Here is a 24,249-nt window from a genome sequence, read left to right on the forward strand (position 1 = left end):
TAAGTCAGGAAAATGGAGTTGAGGGTTATCAGCTCAATCAATCTCACTGAATGGCAGAGTGGACTTGATGAACTGAATAGACTACCTTTGCTCCTACATCTGATGATTTACCCTTAATGAGTTTGTAAAATGAATACATTTTCAACAGCGTTCCTCTCTGCCTATCATCCAAGGCAATAGCTGAGAACAGGTGAAAGTTGCACATAGTGGATGGAAATAATCGATCAGTACATTAAGATTCTTTCTGCTGATTGGTTTGTTTGTGTATAATGATTAATGACGTGTGCATATTGAGTAAGGGTAGTCAGAGGTGACTGACGACTGCTGTTCTTGTTCACAATGTGGAGTTCGTTGATTTCACAGTTCCATACTGCCTCAAACCAGCAGTGGTGAGTCATTCTTTATTTTTATGCTCGAGAGCTTCAACCTGGAACTTTGACTTGGGTAAGTGCACCACTTGGGTCTCACTAACCCTATATGGAAGAATAGGGTTGGTGGGTGGCACAGTGGTTAGCACTGCTGCCTCACAGCACCAGAGACCCGGGTTCAATTCCCGCCTCAGGCGACTGACTATGTGGAGTTTGCACGTTCTCCCCGTGTCTCCGTGGGTTTCCTCCGGGTGCTCCAGTTTCCTCCCACAGTCCAAAGAGTGCGGGTCAGGTGAATTGGCCATGCTAAATTGCCCATCGTGTTAGGTAAGGGGTAAATGTAGGGGTATGGGTGGGTTGCGCTTCGGCAGGTCGGTGTGGACTTGTTGATCCGAAGGGCCTGTTTCCACACTGTAAGTAATCTAATCTAATCTAATAGAGTTGATTGAAAGCAGTGGTTGCAGCCTTTTAACTCAGTTTGTTGATGTTTGAGGAACCAAATGTAGGTTGGCAAGGGCTAATATAATGGAGATCACAAATGAGCATGGGTTTGAATACATACAGCAAAACCTTGGTAAGATTGGAATTTACAGAAGGACAGACTGGAAAGCCAGAGTTTAATTGGGTCTGGAAGTGGCAGGCAAGACTGGCAATCTTACATACTTAGAAATAAGTGGCTCTGTGATTGAGGGGGTGTGGGGTGTTGTTCAACTTGAAGCTGGACAGGATGTGACCGTTATAGACAGGTTGGTTTAACTTAAGTGCATGGTGAGTTAGATGGAATCCAGAGATTCTTGCATGGCCAATAGTAGCAAAACAGCCTCTCAGTCCAGAGGTGATGGAAATACATGGATTATGGAGGTGTAAAACTAGCTGTCACTGCTATCAATTTGGAAGATCTCCTTCGTGTCTGCAGTTCATGGTACTGTGGGGCTTCATGCAGACGAAGAAAGAACCAAAGTTGAGTTCTCGGGGATATTTGAAGAGAACTGCAAGGATCAGAGATGCAATTCTTAGATGCATTGTTTAGCCAGGTAAGAATGGACTTTTTAAAGAGCAGATCTACACAGTGAAACAAGGAGAGAAGTTGGAGGAATGTAATATAGTCAACAGCACCAGATTTAATGCACTTGAAGAAACAAATTACCAAGGTTTCAGAGGATATTAGAAGGAATTTAAGTTTGGGACATTTGACACTTTTGATGTTGGGATGATTGTGGGAGAATTGAACATTCTGAAAGATGACTACACATTCTGTCATCTTAGAGCAAAGAAAATTCAGTGAAAGATGTTAATTGACAAAGGTGGAAATGTTATCCATATAGCTATATACTTGTACAAAATTGTTCTGACTTATTGCTGTGAAGCAGCATATCCTCCTCTTCACTTTGAGCAAATAATAATTGTTACTCATTTTCTTTTGCAGGTAATGAACAAGGATTTTGTATGATGTGTATGATGCAGAATCATATTACCCAGGTCTTTTCCAGTTCTGGAAATGTCATCAAGCCTATGTCTGTCATTAATGACCTCCGACGTAAGAATTGTTTATTTCCTTGCAACAACTAACTCCATTAAGCGGTCAAAATAACAGTGTTTTGCAACCTCCATTATCTCTCACGGTGTGATGCCACAAATTGTTGAAAATTGGTAGATAGCATTATACCCAAATTTTGATCATTCAAGTATGCAACAACAATATTCCTAATAAAGGATTGAAAGCTAATCCAATATATTTAACATAAACGAAACATAATCTTTCATGTGCAGTAATGTTAGTTTAGTGAGGAAGAGAATGGTATTAATGAGCTATGCAGTAATGTTTTACAGAATTTTGGCTGTTAAATGAAACATGGATAATGGATGTTCCACTGTACGTGTTGAATTTTAAAGCCTTAATGCCTTTCATGAGTTGAAATTACTGATTTATAATTTTTGTGAAAATATGGGTGGACTTGCATAATACACTTCTTCCAAAATCCTTACTTGAAACGTTCCCAGTTTCCCTTGGAACAAAATGGAATTTGATTTAATAGTCCCGCTAAATCAGTAAATCCGCTGATATGGGAGGGATTCTTAAAAATGCTGTACCAGATACAAGCTAAGATTAAGTATAAGGAAGTTTTGATATACAGATTTTTTTTGTTTTGTGAGTAAAAGAAGCCTCATTAATTAGCTTCATTTATATTGTGTATCAACCCGAGACTTTCACAGAACCCATGACTTCCTATCTGTTATCTCGGGGGTTTCTTTTGAAATGGGCATGCTTGGTGTGCTGGACTGTGCTTCTGTAGACCTTTATACATGAACACTAACTTATCACCTCAGTAACTTATCATTTTATCTGATTTTCACCAAACTTGATCAGTGATTTTTCTCTTCAGACTCGTGGTACCTTTTGATAAATCAGTAGGTGAACTGGATACAGCACCTAAGCACTGACTCGTGACCTCAGTAAGTTAGACTTTATTAGATTTTTACCAAACTTATAAGGAACTTCCTCTACACTTAATGCGTTCATTAAAATGGGAGAAACTTTGCATTTGTGATACTGATTTGATCCCTGACCAAAACACAAATTTGCAACTTGCCAAATAATACCAAAATGCATAATGCAAAATGACATGCATACACGAAAGTGCTAAAACACATTTTTTGCGAGTACTGAATTGTTGAAAATCAGGCCTTCTTTTAAGGACAACATTCTTATTCTCTTTATACTCTCCTATAAAGTTTTCTGGCCTCCTGACTCTGTATGAAATATAATTTTGTGCTGCAGAATATTGAAACTTTCTGAATCATTAGTATAATTTGCTACAGGCAAGAAAGTGAAGAATTTATTTTAAGTCCTCTGAAAAACATTTCAGAATTTAAATATATAATCACTGATGACAATATAGATATCCATTCTTAATGTTAATTAAAGAAAAGCTGCTTTCATTATTGCAAATAGCTTATTATTTGGGAAGGTTTGGCATAATGCAGCAAAATTAGACTGTCCAGAGTATGGTTGCTTGGCATTTTCCTATATCAATATGGTGTGTAGTTTTGATGCTTAAGAAGTATCATCAATGGCTACTATTCAGTGGTGTCACTTTTTGTCAGTGCTTTCAGTGCATTATTGTCAGCCAACTTTTTTTTTGTCCAGCGAAGTCTACTATAATAAATATTATGTAGGGCATGCAAAATAAAAACACTTAGCAAAGAATTTGAATCTGACCAGAAATAGATGGAGGACACTTGGATAAAAGTTTGAAATTACAAGAATGTGCACACTCGATGAAAGAACTAATCTCATTTGCTGATCATTGCAATGTTGGCGAATCGTAGAAAACGATGCATTTTGAAACAAGACAAAATCCAAGCACTTTATCAGCCTGCTCTAAATCATCAACAAAGTGACAGAAGATATTGTCAACAGTTCTCTGCTCACTGAGTTCAACCAAGGCCACTCAGCTTCTGTTTGCATTGCAGTTTCAATCCAACCTCAGATAAGAGCTGAACTTGACTGGAAGTGAGGATGACAGGTAGCAATTACCTGAGTGTCATATCAAGGAAGCTTGGCAATATTGGGGCTAATGAGAATCTGGGAAAACTCCACTGGATGGAGTCATACCTAGCACAAAGGAAGATAGTTGTGGATGAGGCTAATCATTGCAGTCCTGGCACATTACTACAGGAGTTCTTCAAGGTTGTGTCAAAGGCCCAGCTTTTTCAGTCTTTCACCAATAACCGTTCCCCTCCCCCTCCCATTGTAAAGTGAAAATTTACCAATTAGCATTGCTAACAACAGCAACATTGATTCACCAGGCATCCATTATTTCCTTGAGATTGTCTATCGCATGAAACACTTAACATTTGGTCATCTATATGTCCAAATGTAGCACAGAACATCAAAATTAATAGTCCCCTTGAGAGTCTATCTGCAGACCAGGTATTTAGGTGCTTAAAGAATTTGAAAGTCAGACCGTCTCATTCATTCAGATGGAGACCTCAGAGAATTTCTTCATTTTTGTGCCTGTGACTGCCCACACTGCTGTTGTTTCTCTCCTCCAACCTCAATCTGTCCATCCTGTGAGCCTGAGCTAACCCCAACTTTAGTACTGTGGCAGCTGATCTTGGGTGAGAGTTGTTGAGTGAAACCTCCACTGCTTGTTGCTTTCCTGCTCCACCTTGTCCAGGTTTTGGTTCCATGTGAAGGCAGTGGAACCAGTCAGAGTATCTGGTCCAACCCCTCCAGTCATAGGTGCCTCCTTGCTGCTCTTCCATTCATAGATTTAGTCTCTTGAAGAGAAACAGAAACCAGGCAGAGGTAACAGAATGGTTGGAGGAGCTGCAGCAGTGAGAATTAGAAACAATCTGTGACTTGAGCAGTTCTTCTCAAATTATGTTTCCCTCACATACAGGTGTGACTTTTCTCTCATTTGTTACCCCATCATTGGAATTTCATATTTTTCTACTGCAGAGAACAATGAGCACTACCATTCTGCAAGCACCCCTCCAAGACCCCCATCTTGATTTGGAACTTTGTCACCTCTCCTTCACTGTAGTTGAGACAATATTCTTGATCTTCCTAATAGTGCTGAAGTGTGAATTTCAAGATCGCTATCATCTTCTGAGGATAATTAGGAATGGGTAACAAATGTAGCCTTACCAGTTATACCCACATCCTGTGAATTTTTTGCAAATTTAACGAATTCTGTTTGATGTTAGCTTGGACCAAAACCTGTGCATGCACTTGGAAAGAAAAGGCAAAGTTGCCACAGTCCCAGAGGATCATAGAGCTATTTTACTGTTAGAGAGATGACTAGTGGCAGTTTAGTCTGAGGTTCGTCATGCCCCAGACAGAGAGTGCAGTTGAGAAGGTGAGCTTTCAATAATAGCCTCAACCAGTGCAGGAATTGAACTTATGCTGTTGACATCACTCTGCATCACAAACCAGTCATCCAGCTAACTGAGCCAACAGCCCCCAGGCATTTGAAACATGCTTTGTATCGCATGTTAGTGTCAGTTTAAAAGATAAAGTAAAATCTGTCTAATTGGATTAATTAATGTATGTTGAGCTGTAGTTACGGCATTATAATTCATGCAGTTATCCATTATATTTAGTCATTTTGCATTAGACATTATGAATGCTTTCAGTGGTTTACACTTTTCTGGTTGACATAGATAGGTGTGTAAAGCAACACAAGGATGTCATATAAATTGAAGTGATGTGGAGGATGAGCTCTTGGAAAGGTTAACTCTCTTGGCCACTAAATAAAAATAGTAAATGAACCACTCAAAGAAATTCTCTCCGGGCACTTCTTGATAACGCAATAAACCAGCTTACCTTTGATCTACCACCAAAGCTGTAATTGCTATTTAACACAAACTGTTTTAGTAACAAAATTTTTTTTTAAAGTCCTGACTATTTCTACTGTTGAAACTGCTAAATCCTTATTTTCCCGTTTGTTACCAATGCAAGTAAACAGGATGTGTTCCTGAAGACCCTGAAAATCGTTTCTACTCTGTTTTTAATGCCAGTAAAAATCTGATTGAATAATAAATCAAAAACGTTGTTCAGATCTGACAACACTGTTTATTTCAAGAATTTCACTTCATAGTTAGTTTTTGCTGTTTTTTGGTTCTAATGTATTGGTAATACTCAAACTGCAATCTTCATTACTTGTTGTGCAGTGAAGTGTCTGAAAAATGTTTAATTCCATGGGTTTATTAGCTTAATTAAGACCTTAAACTGTCAGTTACTGCCAGAGTAGTTACTGTGACAATCACATATATAATATGATTGAATATGTACATTTTGTTATTGCATTGTGATTCTGGACACCTGTTGGCTGTTAGAATCCAATATTGACCCACAGGATATACAATAAGTTGTGGTCAAGTCAATAATGAGTCCTTCATTTGAGGATTACCTACAACAAGTATTGGATTGATTTGATATACTCATTGGAATTTTCCACTCCAATTTGATTTTATTTGTGGAAACACTTAAATTTGCTGCTTTTATTCTGAAATATTACTTTGATCAGAGTATTGATTTTTATATAATACCCTTCAGACAATCTGTATGATTCTGTGTAAATGATATTTCCTTTTTCCTTGGGGGTATGTTCATTTCCAAGCTTTGACAGCAAGATTGTTTGAGCTAGAATTCACAGTTAATCCCAATCCTGAAGTCAAAAATTTCTAAAATTTGCAATAAGTGCTTTTGGATAATAATGAACAGTGGTCTCTGGCCAATTGTTGTTCTTTGGACCCAATGTAATGACTTTGGAAGGTGAATAGAATATTGGCATTTGTTGTAAAGGGAGAGGAGTATATAAGGAAGTTTTACTATAGCTTCCAGGATCCATGTTTTGTCTTTTTCAAAATTTTAAAAGTTTTGAATAATATGTTAGTCGTTCAAAAAAAGCACTCCTCTAATTACTGGAATGGAGGCCTTATAAAGAAAGGTTGAACAGTTTGGGCCTTTATCTTCGCGTTTAGAAGAGTGAGAAGTGAATTGTCAAAATAAAATACCTTCGATCCTGAGGGGGCATAACAGCGAAGGTACCCAGAGGACATTTCCTCTTGTGGGGGAAGGCTAGACCCAGGAGAGACCGTTGTAAATGAGAGGTTTTCCTTTTAATTCCGAGATAAGGAATTTTTTTTTTCTGAGTTAGTTTATGGAATCTTCTTAGTCAGAAACCTGTGTAGTCTGGATCGTTGAATTTATTCAAGGCCGAGTTAGATTTTTTTGATAAGACAGGGGAAATGAGGGTTATTGGGGACAGTGAAAAACTGGCATTGAGACCTCAGTTTGATCAGCTATGAATAGTGTTATCAAATACAGAGCAGACCCAAAAGGCCAAATGGTCTATTTTCCATGCCTAAGTCCTATGTTCTCAGAGCCCTCATTGACTTCATACTGGAATTGAAACTTATGACTTGTAGTTGCATTCTTCTCTTACCAGCTAAGTCATTGAGATCAGGCTGTGACTTTCCTCACACGTGAATAGCTGCTTCAACTGGTTCATGCAACCTCCCCCTTTAAGATTTATAATCAATGTCATCATGTTGACAGGCTATTAGACATAGAGTGAATCAGAGCAAAACTTGATCCAACTTCGATTATTGAGTCCTAGAGATGTACAGCATGGAAACAGACCCTTCAGTCCAAGTCATCCATGCCGACCAGATATCCCAACCCAATCTAGTCCCACCTGCCAGCACCTGGCTCATATCCCTCCAAACCCTTCCTATTCATATACCCATCCAGGTGCCTTTTAAATGTTGTAATTGTACCAACCTCCACCGCTTCCTCTGGCAGCTCATTCCAGACACGTATAAACCTCTGTGTGGAAAAAGTTTCTCCATAGTTCTCTTTTATAATCTTTCCCCTCTCACCATAAACCATGTCCTCTACTTCTGCCCCTCATGATTTTGTAAACCTTAATAAGGTCACCCCTCGGCCTCTGACACTCCAGGGAAAACAGCCCCAGCCTATTCAGCCTCTCCCTATAGCTCAAATCCTCCAACCCTAGCAACGTCTCGGTAAATCTTTTCTGAACCCTTTCAAGTTTCACAACATCTTTCCGATAGGAAGGAGACCAGAATTGCACGCAATATTCCAGCAGTGGCCTAACCAATGTCCTGTACACCGCAACATGACCTCCCACCTCCTGTACTCAATACTCTGACCAATAAACGAAAGCATACCAAGCACCTTCACTATCAAATCTACCTGTAATGACTGAGTAGATTGGACATATTGGAAGATTATGTTTCACCAGGAATCATTGACCTAATGGGGAGTGAAAATCCTTGTTTATTTCTTTACCCTAGTTCTCATGCTAATTTAGAATACTGAGGACAGTTGTGCCTGTGGCTGCCCTGTCTATGTTCAACCGATTCAACACAAGTCATTGTTACTCCCTTTCAAACTTGTGGGTATGATAGAGAAGGTATTCAGAGGGTTTGAAGTGACAGTAAACTTAGAATACGATTTAGATAGATAATTTCTCTAAATAATCTGAATATTAGTATCAATTATTTAAATTTTCATTCTTTTAGGAATCGCAAAACATTTTCGATTTGGAAATCAGGAAGATGCACATGAATTCTTGCGTTACACTGTTGATGCTCTCCAGAAAGCATGCCTAAACGGAAGTAACAAGTGAGTACAAAAGAAACAAAAATTTGAATACTTAAAACAAGCATTTATTCATTTTCAGTTTCTATTTGCATCTGAAGAAAGGCTGTATATATACTGCATTGTGAAATATTCCTGTACAACAAAATGTATTAAACAGTCATAGTTTGATAATGCCAGCTTAAAAATACAAAGAAATTGGATATCACTTCCGCAATTGGGATATGTATATGTTTTTTTTTATAGATTCATATCAATCAAAATGATACTTGGCAGAGTTCTACTTCACTTAAATGTCAATGTTTCTGAGTAAAGTTTCCTTCACTGCAGTCAATCTGAGATGTGTTCTATAGCTCTGCCTGAGGTTCGTTTGGAATATGTGGGACACTCCCCATTGCTGAGTCACCACAGTGAAAGCTCATATTGAGAGAATCATAAAAGTTACATCTTTCCAATCACTTTCTTCCACTTTTGGCTTTTCCTTGCTCCACTGTTTGGAAAGGTGACATCTGTATTTGTTATTTTCTGATGATTTGTGGATGATTGGGAGGTTGAGATTTGTTAAATCTTCAATAGCAATAAATATGTTATGAACTACATTGAACTAAAGCATTTAATTTGAACTGAAGTTTAATTGGACATTTGAAAAATATATAGATTTGTTCTTTTCCTTACTTCTGTAGATTGGATAGACAAACTCAGGCCACCACAATGATATATCAAATTTTTGGAGGTTACTTGAGATCAAGAGGTATGTTCCATTTATTTAAGAATTTATTTAAGTACTTTTATGCGTTTGTGATTTTATGAAAATAGATAAGTATGCAAATTAAACATATACCCTCCATTATTGCTGTAATCAGTCAGCACTGTTATATATTTACTGCATTGCGTTAAATGGTTGAATATTTATAGTGTTCTCAAATGAATTTATATAATGTCTGGCAGAACATTTTTAACAATGTTTTCCTATTTTAGTAAAATGCTTAAACTGCAAAGGTGTTTCTGACACATATGACCCTTACTTGGATATTGCTCTGGAAATAAAGGTACTGTTATTCTTTGTTCTCTGCTAGCTGCTACAATTTACAATTTTTAGACACTATTTCTCCTCTCTAAATTTATACTGCATTTGCTACGAATGGGTTTTGTACTTTTGATCTAGAAGTGCACATTCTTCAAACACCCCATTTGGAGAAATGACACTACTCAGATGTAACACTTGTTCTAACTATTAGAAACCATGTCTACATTTTAAGCAAGCATCCCCTGATGTCTGCAGATAGTTATGTAGAGAGATCTTAATATTTGCGTAGCAGTTGGCTGAATCGCATTATGAGAAAACTATATATTAAAAAAAATCCTTGATTTTATACATCGTAGCATGTACTTATGTGTGTACAAAGCAAGGAATTTATTAAAACTTAAATCCAATCTCAGCACCAGTATTTTGCATTAAATTTTAGACAGACATCAAGACTTGGAAAGGAAGTTTGCAAGGCCGAAACGTTTTTTTAAAAAATGCAATGCTATGGGGAGAGTGTGAAGTGGGACAAATTCGTTAGCTGTTTCAAAGAGTTAGCACAGGCATGATATGCTTAACTTGTCTCTGCATTGTTATTTGGTTCTATTTTGGCATGCAACTACTCTAACTCTTACTAAATCTTTATTACAGATAAATAGCAAAGGACTATTTGCTGGGAAATTTGCTGGAGCTTCTCGGGAGGATTTAAACTAGTAATGTGGGGTGGGCGGGAGGGGGGGGTGGGGGGAGGGGAAGGGAAGGTGGGACCCAAGGAGATAGTGAGGAAAGAGGTCAATCTGAGACTGATACAGTTGAGAATAGAAGCGAGTCAAACAGTCAGGGCAGGAAGGGACAAGGTAGGCCTAATAAATTAAGCTGCATTTATTTCAATGCAAGGGGCCTATCAGGTAAGTCAGATGAACTCAGGGCATGGTTAGAAAAATGGGACTGGGATATCATAGTAATTACAGAAACATGGCTCAGGGATGGGCAGGACTGGCAGCTTAATGTTCCAGGATACAAATGTTACAGGAAGAATAGAAAGGGAGGCAAGAGAGGAGAGGGAGTGGCATTTTTGATAAGGGATAGCATTACAGCTGTGCTGAGGGAGGATATTCCCAGAAATACATCCAGGGAAGTTATTTGGGTGGAACTGAGAAATAAGAAAGGGATGATCACCTTACTGGGATTGTATTATAGACCTCTTAATAGTCAGAGGGAAATTGAGAAACATATGTGTAAGGAGATCTCGGCTATCTGTAAGAATAATAGGGTGATTGTTGTAGGGGATTTTAACTTTCCAAACATAAATTGGGACTGCCGTAGTGTTAAGAGTTTAGATGGAGAAGAATTTGTTAAGTGTGTACAAGGCAATTTCTGATTCAGTATGTGATGTACCTACTAGAGAAGGTGCAAAACTTGACCTACTCTTGGGAAATAATGCAGGGCAGGTGACTGAGTTGTCAGTGGAAGAGACTTTGGGGCCAGCGACCATAATCCTATTAGATTTAAAATAGCGATGGAAAAGGATAGATCAGATCTAAAAGTTGAAGTTCTAAATTGGAGGAACGTAAATTTTGATGGTATTAGGCAAGAGCTTTCAAAAGCTGATTGTGGGCAGATGTTCACGGGTAAAGGTACGGTTGGAAAATGGGAAGCCTTCAGGAATGAGATAATGAGAATCCAGAGAAAGTATATTCCTGTTAGGGTGAAAGGAAAGGCTGGTAAATATAGGGAATGCTGGATGACTAAAGAAATTGAGGGTTTGGTTAAGAAAAAGAAGGAAGCATATGTAAGGTATAGACAGGACAGATCGAGTGAATCCTTAAGAGTTATAAAGGCAGTAGGAGTATACTTAAGAGGGAAATCAGGAGGGCAGAGAGGGGACATGAGATAGCTTTGGCAAATAGAATTAAGGCAAATCCAAAGGGTTTTTATAAATATGTTAAGGACAAAAGGGTAACTAGGGAGAAAAACAGGAACCCTCAAAGATCAGCGAGGCGGCCTTTATGTGGAGCCACAGAAAATGGGGAAATACTAAACAAGTATTTTGCATCAGTATTTACTGTGGAAAAGAGTATGGAAGATATAGACTGTAGGGTAATAGATGGTGACACCTTGCAAAATGTCCAAATTACAGAGGAGGAAGTGCTGGATCTTGAAATGCAAAAAGGTAGAAAAATCCCCAGGACCTGATCAGGTGTACCCTAGAACTCTGGGAAACTAGAGAAGTGATTGCTGGGCCTCTCGCTGAGACATTTGTATCATTGATAGTCACAAGTGAGGTGCCGGAAGACTGGAGGTTGGCTAACGCGGTGCTACTGTTTAAGAAAGATGGTAAGTCAAGCCAGGGAACTATAGACCAGTGCGCCTGACGTCGACGGTGGGCACGTTGTTGGAGGGAATCCTGAGGGACAGGATGTACATGTATTTGGAAAGGCAAGGACTGATTAGGATAGTCAACATGGCTTTGTGCGTGGGGAAATCATGTCTCACAAACTTGATTGAGTTTTTTGAGGAAGTAACAAAGAGGATTGATGAGGGCAGAGCGGTAGATGTAATCTATATGGACTTCAGTAAGGCATTCGACAAGGTTCCCCATGGGAGACTGATTAACAAGGTTAGATCTCACGGAATACAGGAAGATCTAGCCATTTGGATACAGAACTGGCTTAAAGGTAGACAACAGAGGGTGATGGTGGAGGGTAGTTTTTCGGACTGGAGGCCTGTGACCAGTGGATCCACAAAGATCGGTGCTGGGTACTCTACTTTTTGTCATTTACATAAATGATTTGGATGCAAACATAAGAGGTACAGTTAGTAAGTTTGCAGATGATACCAAAATTGGAGGTGTAGTGGACAACGAAGAGGGTTATCTCAGATTACAACAGGATCTTGACCAGATGGGCCAATGGTCAGCGAAGTGGCCAATGCTGCATTTTGGGAAAGCAAATCTTAGCAGGACTTGTACACTTAATGCTAAGGTCCTAGGGAGTGTTGCTGAACAAAGAGACCTGCTGGAGTGCAGGTTCATAGCTCCTTGAAAGTAGAGTCGCAGGTAGATAGGATAGTGAAAAAGGCATTTGGTATGCTTTCCTTTATTGGTCAGAATATTGAGTACAGGAATTGGGAGGTCATGTTGCGGCTGTACAGGACATTGGTTAGGCCACTGTTGGAATATTGCGTGCAATTCTGGTCTCTTTCCTATCAGAAAGATGTTGTGAAAGTTGAATGGGTTCACAAAAGATTTACAAGGATGTTGCCAGGGTTGGAGGATTTGAGCTATAGGGAGAGTCTGAGCACACTGGGGCTGTTTTCTCTGGAGCGTCGGAGGCTGAGGGGTGACCTTATAGAAGTTCACAAAATTATGAGGGACATGGATTTGGTAAATAGGCAAAGTCGTTTCCCTGGGGTCGGGGAGTCCAGAACTAGAGGGCATAGGTTTAGGGTGAGAGGGGAAAGATATAAAAGAGACGTAAGGGGCAACTTTTTCACACACAGGGTGTATGTGTATGGAATGAGCTGCCAGAGGATGTGGTGGAGGCTGGTATAATTGCAACATTTAAGAGGCATTTGGATGAGTATATGAATAGGAAGGGTTTGGAGGGATATGGGCTGGGTGTGGCAGGTGGGACTAGATTGGGTTGGGACATGTGGTCGGCATGGGCAGGTTGGACTGAAGGGTCTGTTTCCGTGCTGTACATCTCTTATGACTCTATAACATAGATGCTATCTGAATTAACAATCAGACAAAGCATCCTAAATACTAATTCATAATTTATGATGCAGCTTGTACTGAATCAAATGATATTTTGCAAAACATTTGAAGACTAAAATCCTACATACAAATTACAATCTAAGAAGTGAAATCTGGTTGGAGGTGTGGGAAACATTTTTAACAGTGAATACCTGTCAGATTGAATACCCTGTAAATACTCAAACATAGAGTAGTACAGCACAGAAACAGAACCTTCAGTCCAACTCGTCCATGCTCACCAGATATCCTAAATTAATCTCATCCAATTTGCCAGCATTTGGTCCATATCTCTCTCAATTCTACTATTCATGTCCCCATCCAGATGCCCTTTAAGTGTTGTAATTATACCAGCTTTTCAACACTTCCTCCAGGAGCTCATTCCATACACTTACCTAGTTCTGTGTGGAAAGACTGTCCCTTAGGTCCTTTTCATATTTTTCTCCCCTCACCTTAAACCGGTGCCCTCAGTTTTGGACTGCCTTACTTTGGTTGTTCACTCTATCCATTCACCACATGATTTTATAAACCTCCAAAATGTCACCCCTCAGCCTCCAACATCTCAGGGGAAAACAACTTGTCCCTATAGATGAAACCTTCCAACCCCAGCAATACCCTTGTAAATCTTTTTGTATGCTTTCAAGTTTAACAACATTATCCTATAGCAGGGGGGCCAGAATTGAACACAGTACTCCAAACGTGGCCTAACCAATGTCCTATACAGCTGCAACATGACATCCCAACTCCTATACTCAGTTCACTAACCAATGAAAGCCAGTATACCAAACCCCGCCGTCACTACCGTGTCAACCTGTGGCTCCACCTTCAAGGGACTATGAGCCTGCATCCCAAAGTCTCTTTGTTCGGCAACACTCCCCAGGACACTACCGTTCAGTGTATGCATCCAAAATGCACCACCTCACATTTATCTCCATTAAACTCCATCTGCAACTCATCAGCCCAACTGATCAAGGTCATGCTGTACTTCACTGCAAACTTCCAAGCCATTCTTCCTGTATTCACAAAAAAATGACAAACCAGACCTCCAGTCCGCAAAACAACTCTCCATCACCACTCTCTGCCTCCTGTCTTCCCATATGCAACTTGTTTAACTAAATGATGGGTATTTCTGATCTACATTACCTTGTTTCTAATATTATAATTAGACCAGTGCCAGTTAGGTTACTGGTGATTTATGTGCACTAATTCAGTTGTAGTTTGCACATAATGGAATTCAAATCTAGATTTTCCTGAAAGATTGCCTAAAATTCAAAATGATCAATGTCATCTATATTTTTGATGCAGATGTTTTGTTTTAAACTTCCAAAATCTAAACTAATTTGAATTCTCATTTGAAAATACTTACTGTCTTTTTAATTATCTATGAAAATTGTAACTATTTTATAGGCTGCACCAAACATCACAAAAGCTCTAGAACAATTTGTAAAGCCAGAACAACTGGATGGTGAAAACGCCTACAAATGCACGAAGTGAGTCAGTGTTCTCATTACAAAAATAAGGATTTGGTTATAAGTTGCTGAAGAGGTCTTTTGTGTGTAACATACTAATTTCCTCCTGACCACCACGGTGACCTTCCAGAGACATTGAAGCATTCTGTTTGTGATGTCTTTGTACTATTTAACCAGTTGGTAACACAGCTTGCTATCTCAATATTGTCCAATTTATTAGTCTGCAACCTTGTTTGCTTTTCTGCAGAATAGATACAATGTTTAATAAGTTTTCTCAAGTGCAGCCTTAAAACGACTAATAAAACAATATTTAAGCTATGCCAAGAGGTAACAAGGCATAATCATGATGGATTTCTTGTGAAATATTAGGCAGTATGTTTGCCTTCAGTTTTAAATTTATAAATAATCATGTTGATGCATGAAGTATTAGAATTCATACTGAATCACTAACTTAGTGCTCGCTCACCAATTATTCCTTCACCCACATGAGGCAGCTCGTGAGAGCACTAATTGCACCTTTTGCAATTTTAGTGCAACTAGACAAACAGTTTCTAAATTTCAAAATTGCAGTTTGTACGTGTGATTTTTAAACTTGTATTCGTATGTGTATTTTGAAAAGTAATAAAAATTGGATAGGCTAGGTATAAGTATGCAATTAATGTCACAAATGTTTGTCATGCTTCAAATAAGCCAGTGCAATATCATTTTGCTACAGAACTTGAAAAAAGTATAAAATGCAGCTGTACAATATGTATATTTATTCACTAAGCTTGTCATCAAATTTTAAAAGCCGTGCCCAAAAAACATTTTCATTTATGTATTGCATGTTTTTTTTTAAATACTTTTGGGAAGTTTAGAATTTAAACCTCAAATGAGGGAAATGTCAGTGACGGATGAAAATCTGATAGTGTTTTTCTCCCTTCTGAATAGAAGTTTACATATTTTAAAAACTTAACGATAGACAACCAAAACAAAAAAAGGACAGTCAAGGTAAACTTTGAGGATAATATCAAGATGGATAGCAAGAACTTCTCTGAATATTTACAAAGAAAGAGAGAATCCAAAGCTAACAGGCTTCTTAGAGAACAAGGATGGGGGACAAATAATGGGAAACCAGGAAATGGCAGAGAGTTCAAATAAATATTCTGCATCAGCCTTATCAGTAGAATATGTTAATAGCAAAATAAATAAGAAATATATAAATGCAATAACTATCACTAGTAAAAAAGTGCTGGCGAAATGAATACAGCAAAGACCGATGAGCCCTAGGGACCTGATAAGATAGGTTTTAGGATATTAAAAGCAGTAACTACAGAGAAAGTGGGTGCATTGGTAGCAATCTTGCAAAAATTCTTAAATTTAGAAAAAGTTCAAGACGTTTGGAAAACTGCCAATTTAACACCTTTTATTCAAGAAGGGAAGGATAAAAACAACAGCTAACTATAGGCCAGTTAGCTTAAGGTCTGTTATTGGCGAAATGTTAGTCTATTGTTAAACATGTAATAGCAGTGCATTTGGAAATACATAATGTGATCAAGCAGAGTCAGCATGATGGCTTCACAAAAGAAGTCATGCTTGACAAATTTATTGGAATGCTTTGAGGAGTTGGCAAGCAGTTGATGTAATGTATTTAGACTTTTAGAAGGCGTGAGATAAGACACCACACATTAGGCTACTTGATGAGAAGATTCCATGGCGCTGGAGGTAGTATATCAGCATAGAGGATTGGATAACTAACAAAAGGTAGAGTTAGGAGAAGGAGGGCATTTCTGGGATGGCAACCTGTTAATAGTAGAGTTATACATGTGGGGCTGCAACTTTTTACAAAATACAAAATGACTTGAATAAGGAAAATGTGCAAGAGCCAAGTTTGCAGATGATGCAAAAATAGATGAAAAGGCAAATGGTGAAGCTGATTCAAAAGTGTGCAGGTTAAACAAGTGATCTAAAACCTAGCAGGTTCAACATAATGTGGCAAAATATGCGGTTATGCACTTTGATGGGAAGAATAGAGGAACGGAATATTCTTTATATGGAGAATGACTGTAGAAAGCTGCAGCACAGGGATTTGGGGTCCTTGTGCATATCATGAAAAACAAGCATACAAGTTCGGTAGGTAATAGGGAAGGGAAATGGAATGTTGGTCTTTTTTCATTGGAAGTGAAATATTAAAAATAGTAAGTCACATTACAACTATAAAAGGCAGTAGTCAGACCGCAGTTGGAATGCTGTGAACAGTTTTGGGCCACATATCTCAGGAGAAAAATACTGAAGTTAGAGGCAATTCAGCAAGTTCACTATATTGATCGCAGGTATGTAGGGACTGACGATGAGGAGGTTGGGCCTGTATTCATTGCAGTTTAATAGCAGCACATGATATAAGAACAAATTGAGGCCGTTCACCCCATCATGTCTGCTCTGCCAATCACTGAGATTGTGGCTGATCTGATAATCCTCAACTCCACCCATCTGCCTCTTCCTCATAACTTTGGATTCCCTTTTAGAAATTTGAGAAATGACCTTTTTGAAACAAACAGGATTTTTAGGGGACTTGACAGGGTAGTTGTGAGAAGGTTGGTTACCATTGTAGGAGAGTGTAGGTAGTGAATTTGTGGTATTTTTTACTGCATAGATTGTTGAGGCTGTGACTGACAGATTTCTAATCATTAAGGGAATCCAGAGTTATGAAGAACGGGCAGGTAGGTGGAGTTGAGGATTATCAGATCAACCATGGTCTCATTGAATAGCAGAGCAGACATGATGTGTTGAACAGCCAACACCTGCTCTCATGACTTATGGTCTTATGGTGTTCTGTAGCATTAGTACTGTTCCATAGTAAAAGGGGAGGAATGTAGATTAAAGAGTACCAAGCCAGAAGAAAGAGGAGTTGACCTCCCCAACACACAAGCAATATAATATCTAGAGGCACAAAGGAGCAATGTATTTCTGCTCATTTGTCTTTTGAAGCTTGTACCTTGGGCTTGAATGAGCTTTACATTTGAAAGGTTCGTAACTTCAGACTTGTTCCCTTCAGTTGTGTAATATAATGTAGTAGAGGTCCAACCCAATCTGGTTTACTACAAGTTTTATTTCTTACCCCATCATCCCAAAGTCTCCCTCTATTGACACACAAACTGCCAACTTCCTATTCATATACTCATCCAGATGCCTTTTAAATATTGCAATCAGACTAGCCTCCACTGCTTCCTCTGGTAGCGCATTCAATACACGCACCACCATTTGTATGAAAAAGTTGTTCCTTCGGTCTCTTTCGTATCTTTCCCCCCTCACCTTATGCCCTCTAGTTCTGGATTCCCTGACCCCAGGGAAAAAACCATGTCTATTTATCCTATCCATGCCCCTCATGATTTTATAAACCTCTATAAGGTCACCCCTCAGCCTATTCAACCTCTCCCTATAGCTCAAATCCTCTAACCCTGGCAACATCCTTGTAAATCTTTTCTGAACTCTTTCAAGTTTCCTGTACAGCAGTAACATGACCTCCACAACTCCTATACTCAATATTCTGATCAATAAAGGAAAGCATGCCAAACACCTTCTTTACTTCCTATCTACTTGTGACTCTACCTAAGAAAATTTATCAACCATGATCTCATTAGATGCTGAAGTGAGTCAAAGAGCTGACTGGGCTGCTACTCCTATTTTTAAAGGCTAGATGATGTCTATTCAAATAAAAAGACACAAACATAGTAGCATTTACAGAGCACCCATATACAATCTCAAAGCATCCCAAACCACTTCACATCCATAAAATACTTAAGTGTAGTCACCATTATAATTTAGGAACTCAGGAAATGTGCCTCTTGTACATTTCAGTTTGTGGCAGCTTGCTGTATGATGATAAACTGATAAGGAGATTTGTAATGATAATTGAGGGATAAATGTTGGTCAGAGTGCTAGGGATAACTGCCATGGGAGTCTTTTACATCCACCTGTGGGGCAGATAGGACCTCAGTTTGACATCACATCTGAAAGACAGTGCTTCCTGACAGCTCGACACTCCCTCAGTACTCCAATACAATGTCAGCCTTAATTTTTGTACTGAAGTTCTGTTGTGGAGTCTTAAACCCACAAATTGTGACTTTGAGGTAAAGATGCTACAATTGAGCCATAGTTGACATTGCAAACGCATTCAAATGTAGATGCTAGAATATATCTTTAACCCAGCTATTATCCAACATGCACGCACCATCTCTTTCTTAAAGACTTAGCGTTAATATTAAATACTCAAGGCTGTAATTTAGCCACCCGTCCGTACTGTCTAGGAGTAGAAATGGGCTTGCCTCTTGCTGTTCCCTTTCTTGTCCGATGGGGTTAAAATTCTCCTTCCATTGTTCTGGTTGCAGCTAACTCAGCACAGACCCAGGAGTGAAACCCTGGAATCTTAATGATTTGCCTATTCAACTTGCACACGGTGCTCTCTCAACAGGTGTCAAAGATATGATAGAACTGGAAACACCAACACTTTTGTGCATATCAAAATCATGGAGTTTTTACAGTATGGAAAGGGTCCATTGCACATTCATCAAGCATCTATCTATTCTAACATTATTTTCCAGCACTTGGCCTGTAGCTTTGTATGCTATGGTGTTTCAACTGCTCATCTAAATACTTTTTAAATGTCTTGATGGCTCCTGCCTTGACCATCCTTTTCGGCAGTGAGTTCCAGACACTTTAGGTGAAAATTATTTTCCTCAAATTTCCTCTAAACCTTGCCTTCAAACTGAGCACCCTGGTTCTTGACCTCTTTTGCGAAGAGGAAAAGCTTCTTGCTGTCTGTTGTCTCGGTGCACCTCATAATTTCATAGAGCTCAAACAGGTTTTCCCTTGCTCTTCTCTGCTCTAATGAAAGCAACACTAGCCTATCTAGTCTCTCCTGATTGATGAATCAAAGTTTGAGAGAAGATTTGTAGCTCGGGTGCTCGTTGTTGTGGTTTTGTTCGCCGAGCTGGGAATTTGTGTTGCAAACGTTTCGTCCCCTGTCTAGGTGACATCCTCAGTGTTTGGGACCCTCCTGTGAAGTGCTTCTGTGATGTTTCCTCCGGCATTTATACCACTATAAATGCTGGAGGAAAGATCACAGAAGTGATTCACAGGAGGCTCCCAAGCACTGAGGATGTCACCTAGACAGGGGACAAAACGTCTGCAACGCAAATTCCCAGCTCGGCAAACAGAACCACAACACTGATGAATCACTCCAGCTCAGGCAATATCCTGGTGAACAAAAAACAAAGAACTGAGGATCTTGGAAATCTAAAACAAAAATAAAGTCACTGGTCTTTCTGATGAAAGCACCCCATATGATTGGAATATAGGGGTGGGTAAAAGGTGGTGTTGTTCGGGTCCTAAATTATTGAACTTGATATTAGTCTCGAAGGCCACAGGGTTACCAAACTGAAAATGAGATACTGTTCTTCCAGCTTGTGCTGAGCCTCACTCAGCAGGAATGTTGGCCACACAACATCGTGGTGTGTTGAAAAAGTAGGCAGGCAGAAGCTCAGAGTCATTTTTGAGGACAGAATGTCGGTGTTCATCACTAAAACAAAACTTTGCCCCCGGGCTTCCTTAAACTCCCAAATCAAGTCTGTCTCATTACACATCACCAAAACCAGTGTTTCCTAGTGCGCTGTACTGCAAGCTGCTGCCAATTCAATTTGTACTATAAGCTGGTTTACCTCATTTCGTATACAACGTGAATTTAAACAAAACATCCTCAGTCCTGCGTTGACTGCCCTTTCTTGTAATTGCCCCTTTATCTGCTGTCCCTGAACTTAGATTCCTGAGCCTTTCCTTACTCTGTATCCTATTACTTGTTCTGAAAGCTTTAATAACCTTTGCTGAGTCCTTTCCCCTTTAAATGTTTCCATGCAACTTAATCCATTTCCCCCACTCCCCACACCCCCCCCACCAACTATGGTACAGGTGAAGCCCATCCCATTGGAACAACTCCCTCCTTTCCCAGTACTGCTGCCATTGTCACATGAACTTGAACCTGTATTTTCCACATCAGTCTTTGAGCCATGCATTTATTTCTTTAATCTTGACCATGTGCCAATTTGAACATTAAACAGCAACTAAATCTATTTGCTTGTACTGCCTTGGGTGTCCAAGATTTTACTTCTCAAGTATTCTTGCATAGCAGGTACTTTGTGATCAGTATAATCGCTAATAAAGTCACCATATTCCCAGAGGAAAATAGGGCTGCTGTCTCAGTGAAGACAGGCGGCTTGTGGTGAATTTAACCTGAGAGTCACCATGTCTCAAGTGAATGGTGAGGTTGGGAAAGCAGGGCCTTAGTGGTGATCTCAGTTTAGCTTTTTTAAATTCACTGCAAGGATTAACTACACTAGAGTCCTGCCACTTAGAATTTCCTGGTTCCATTAATGGCTTCCTGTCTGTTTTATTATCTTGTAGCACACGCATAAAATATTTTTCAAATTCATCTTAGCTGTGGATTAAGATTGTGTTTAGAGTTGACACACAATATAGCGTCTGAAATGTGGGGTTGTTGGATGGTCTGTTTGCTAATGGCCAGTTATTTTATAATGGTTCACTGGCACCAATGTTCTGTAATTGATTTGAGCCTATTCCCATTGAGAGCCAATGCCTAATTATTGTTGGATATGGATATCTTGTCAATGTAGCAATCATAAAGGTAGCTGTAGTGATCAAGCATATTTTTCCCTTTCATTGACTGTATTAGACTGTTCTCTTTCCAGAGCTTTAGCCTCTTAAACAATTACTCCTCAGTTGCGAACCCTCTGGCCTACATGGTGTGTTGTGTTCCGCATTGCACCATTTATAGGATGAGGCTCTTCATTTCGGGTGCTGTTCAGGTTCTTCCACTTTGGTCATGCATGCCCTTTATATTTAGGGTGTAGCTTTGCTCACTGAGCTGTAGGTTTGATATCCAGACATTTCATTACCTGGCTAGGTAACATCATCAGTGGCGACCTCCATGGATTGAATCTGCGGACTATATTTTTTGAGTATCCGTTCTTCTTGAATACAACACACTCAAACAAAGCTGTATCAGAACACTATTCCAACAAGCCACCACACACTGTAGCACAGACAAACTTTGGAAAACAGAGGAGAACCACCTATACGACGTATTCAAGAAGAACGGATACTCAAAAAATACAGTCCGCAGATTCCTCAAGAACAAACCACGACAGGCAGACCAAACACAGCCAGAAACCCTAACCACCTTACCATACATCAAAGAAGTCTCAGAAGTGACAGCCAGACTACTAAGAACCCTCCGAATCCTAGTAGCACACAGACCCACCAACACTCTCAAACAAAACCTAACAAACTTAAAAGACCCAGTACAATCCATGGACAAAACCAATGTCATCTACAAAATTTCATGCAAGGACTGCCGCAAACACTACGTAGGACAAACAGGAAGAAAGTTAGCCACCAGGATACACGAACACCAGCTAGCCACAAAAAGGCACAAACCTCTCTCCCTCGTAGCCCTACACACGGATGAAAAAAAACACCAATTCGACTGGGACAACACATCTATCCAGGGACAGGCTAAGCAAAGACATGCCAGAGAATTCTTAGAGGCCTGGCACTCCAACCACAATGCCATAAACAAACACACAGATCTAGATACCATCTATCAGCCCCTCAGAAAACGAACAGGAAATGACATCGCTACAAGCCCCAGGAACCTCATCCAGGACAAACATATAAATAGAAAGCAGGAGACAACAGCTACGCTTCACTTGGAGGTCGCCACTGATGGTGTTACCTAGCCAGGTAATGATATGTCTGGATATCAAAGCTACACCCTAAATCTCAACCTGATCTACAAACCTTCAGAAACCTTGCAATGTCCTTTATATTGTTTGCATCTATTTCCAAGTGTTTAGTCACTTGACTGAACTATACCTGGTGCATTTTTCAAAACTGACTTTCACTCTTTGCTACTAGGGGTAGTGCCAGTGCCAAACAAATGATGTATTTTCTTCATCCTCATCCCTATCCCATTGGACCAAGAATGTCATGTCCATTTGGCTTAATCATATTTCTCATTATAGTTGAGTCACTTTAATTACATTTCAAGGATAAACAAAGAGATATGTTTGTATTCCTTATTGATTACAGAAGCTACCTGCAAATTTAACTTGATGTCTGTAATAGGATTTTGGTTCTAGTTGAACTTGTTTGTGTAGTATTAATTCTCTTCTTAAATCCTTCCAAGATTTTTAAAATAACCGCTCAGTGGATATTTAGTATTAAGTGGTACTCTAGATGTCATCCATTTTGTGTAATTTTTGCTGCCTGTCTCTTTAATTGTTTGTTCATTATCTCATATTGACACATGATGCTTTCCATTATTATTCCATTTACTTCTGATCCTAGCGTTGCTCCCATTATTAGCCAGAGCTTTCCTTTGTCATTTAATTCATGGTCTCGGCTTTCACAACTCCTATCTCCAATTTTCCATTTTTCCATTAACAGTTGTTTTATTAATTCTAAAATTTTGACTGTTGTATAAATAACTTCCTTCATATAATTCTGTCAGCCTATTCAAGCAAGCTCATTTATCACAAATGGTACAATCTTGAAGTTAATATTATTATGTAGTGCAGTTCCTAATTCCTTTGTTTCCAGTTCGTATGCAGTTATTAAATTGGAAAGGAAGGGGTTTCTCTTTTCTAGTCACTTGCTGGGAAAAGAGCAGGAGTGAGGCTAGCTGAGTTTCTTTTACAGAGAGCTGGAACATACAATACAGGCCAAATACTTTCCTTCCATGCTATAACCATTCTGTGATTCTATTGAATACTTTTATTTTTAGCAAAAATATCTCCACATTTGTTCCTCCATCATCTACATACTTTTTTCATAGTATTGATCATTATTTACCTCTCAAATATCCAGTGTTTTTTTAATTTAAGCAGCTGCACCCTTTTTGTTAGGGTTTACATTGAGTCCATGACATTGTCCCCATGGATTATTCTCTACATTTACGCTTCTTTCAAATTATTCATGATTTTATATAGACCTTTCCAGTTTTCAGCTTATCTAACAGCAAATTATCTGTGTGTTACTGCAGGCTTTCTATTTTAGTGGAAGCAGAGTTAATCATGCTGTAGCATTTTGCTGAAACAGTTTTGAAGTAAATCAGCACTGTACTTTTTAAATGTCATTTGCAAAACTAATTTTCTTCAACAACTTGTACACTTCTGGAGTACAATGCTTCCTTGAAAAGAACATTCAGTCTATATTTGCACATATTTTAAATGTGTAATTTAATGAGTTATGAACTCTAAATGCCAAATTCCAGATTTTTCATGATAATCCCAAGTTGCACAACTGTAGAAGTATTTGTATAGCTTCTGTAACTAATAGGCAAATCCTTACCTTAAACTCCAACAACTTGTCCAAATCAGAAAACAACAGTTTCTGATAAACAAGTTATCAATTGGTAATATTGCTGTTAACTTCAGAATTGTGTG

At 39.0% G+C, this 24,249-nt stretch overlaps 1 protein-coding gene across 4 annotated transcripts in view; it reads left to right on the forward strand.

Moving 5' to 3' along the window:
* Positions 1 to 24,249, forward strand: part of usp42 (ubiquitin specific peptidase 42) — a 111,868-nt gene that overhangs the window by 31,025 nt on the left and 56,594 nt on the right. For 3 of the 4 annotated variants that reach the window (XM_060840579.1, XM_060840581.1, XM_060840580.1), the window contains exons 4-8: positions 1,795 to 1,905; positions 8,427 to 8,529; positions 9,189 to 9,256; positions 9,484 to 9,554; positions 14,691 to 14,773. In XM_060840579.1, the coding sequence (XP_060696562.1) occupies positions 1,795 to 1,905; positions 8,427 to 8,529; positions 9,189 to 9,256; positions 9,484 to 9,554; positions 14,691 to 14,773 (436 nt within the window). Of the gene's footprint in view, positions 1 to 1,794; positions 1,906 to 2,752; positions 2,823 to 8,426; positions 8,530 to 9,188; positions 9,257 to 9,483; positions 9,555 to 14,690; positions 14,774 to 24,249 lie in introns of those variants that run through there. The other variant, XM_060840582.1, reaches the window with a different exon arrangement.

Source organism: Hemiscyllium ocellatum, chromosome 20 (assembly GCF_020745735.1).
Source record: "Hemiscyllium ocellatum isolate sHemOce1 chromosome 20, sHemOce1.pat.X.cur, whole genome shotgun sequence".
NCBI lineage: Eukaryota > Metazoa > Chordata > Chondrichthyes > Orectolobiformes > Hemiscylliidae > Hemiscyllium > Hemiscyllium ocellatum.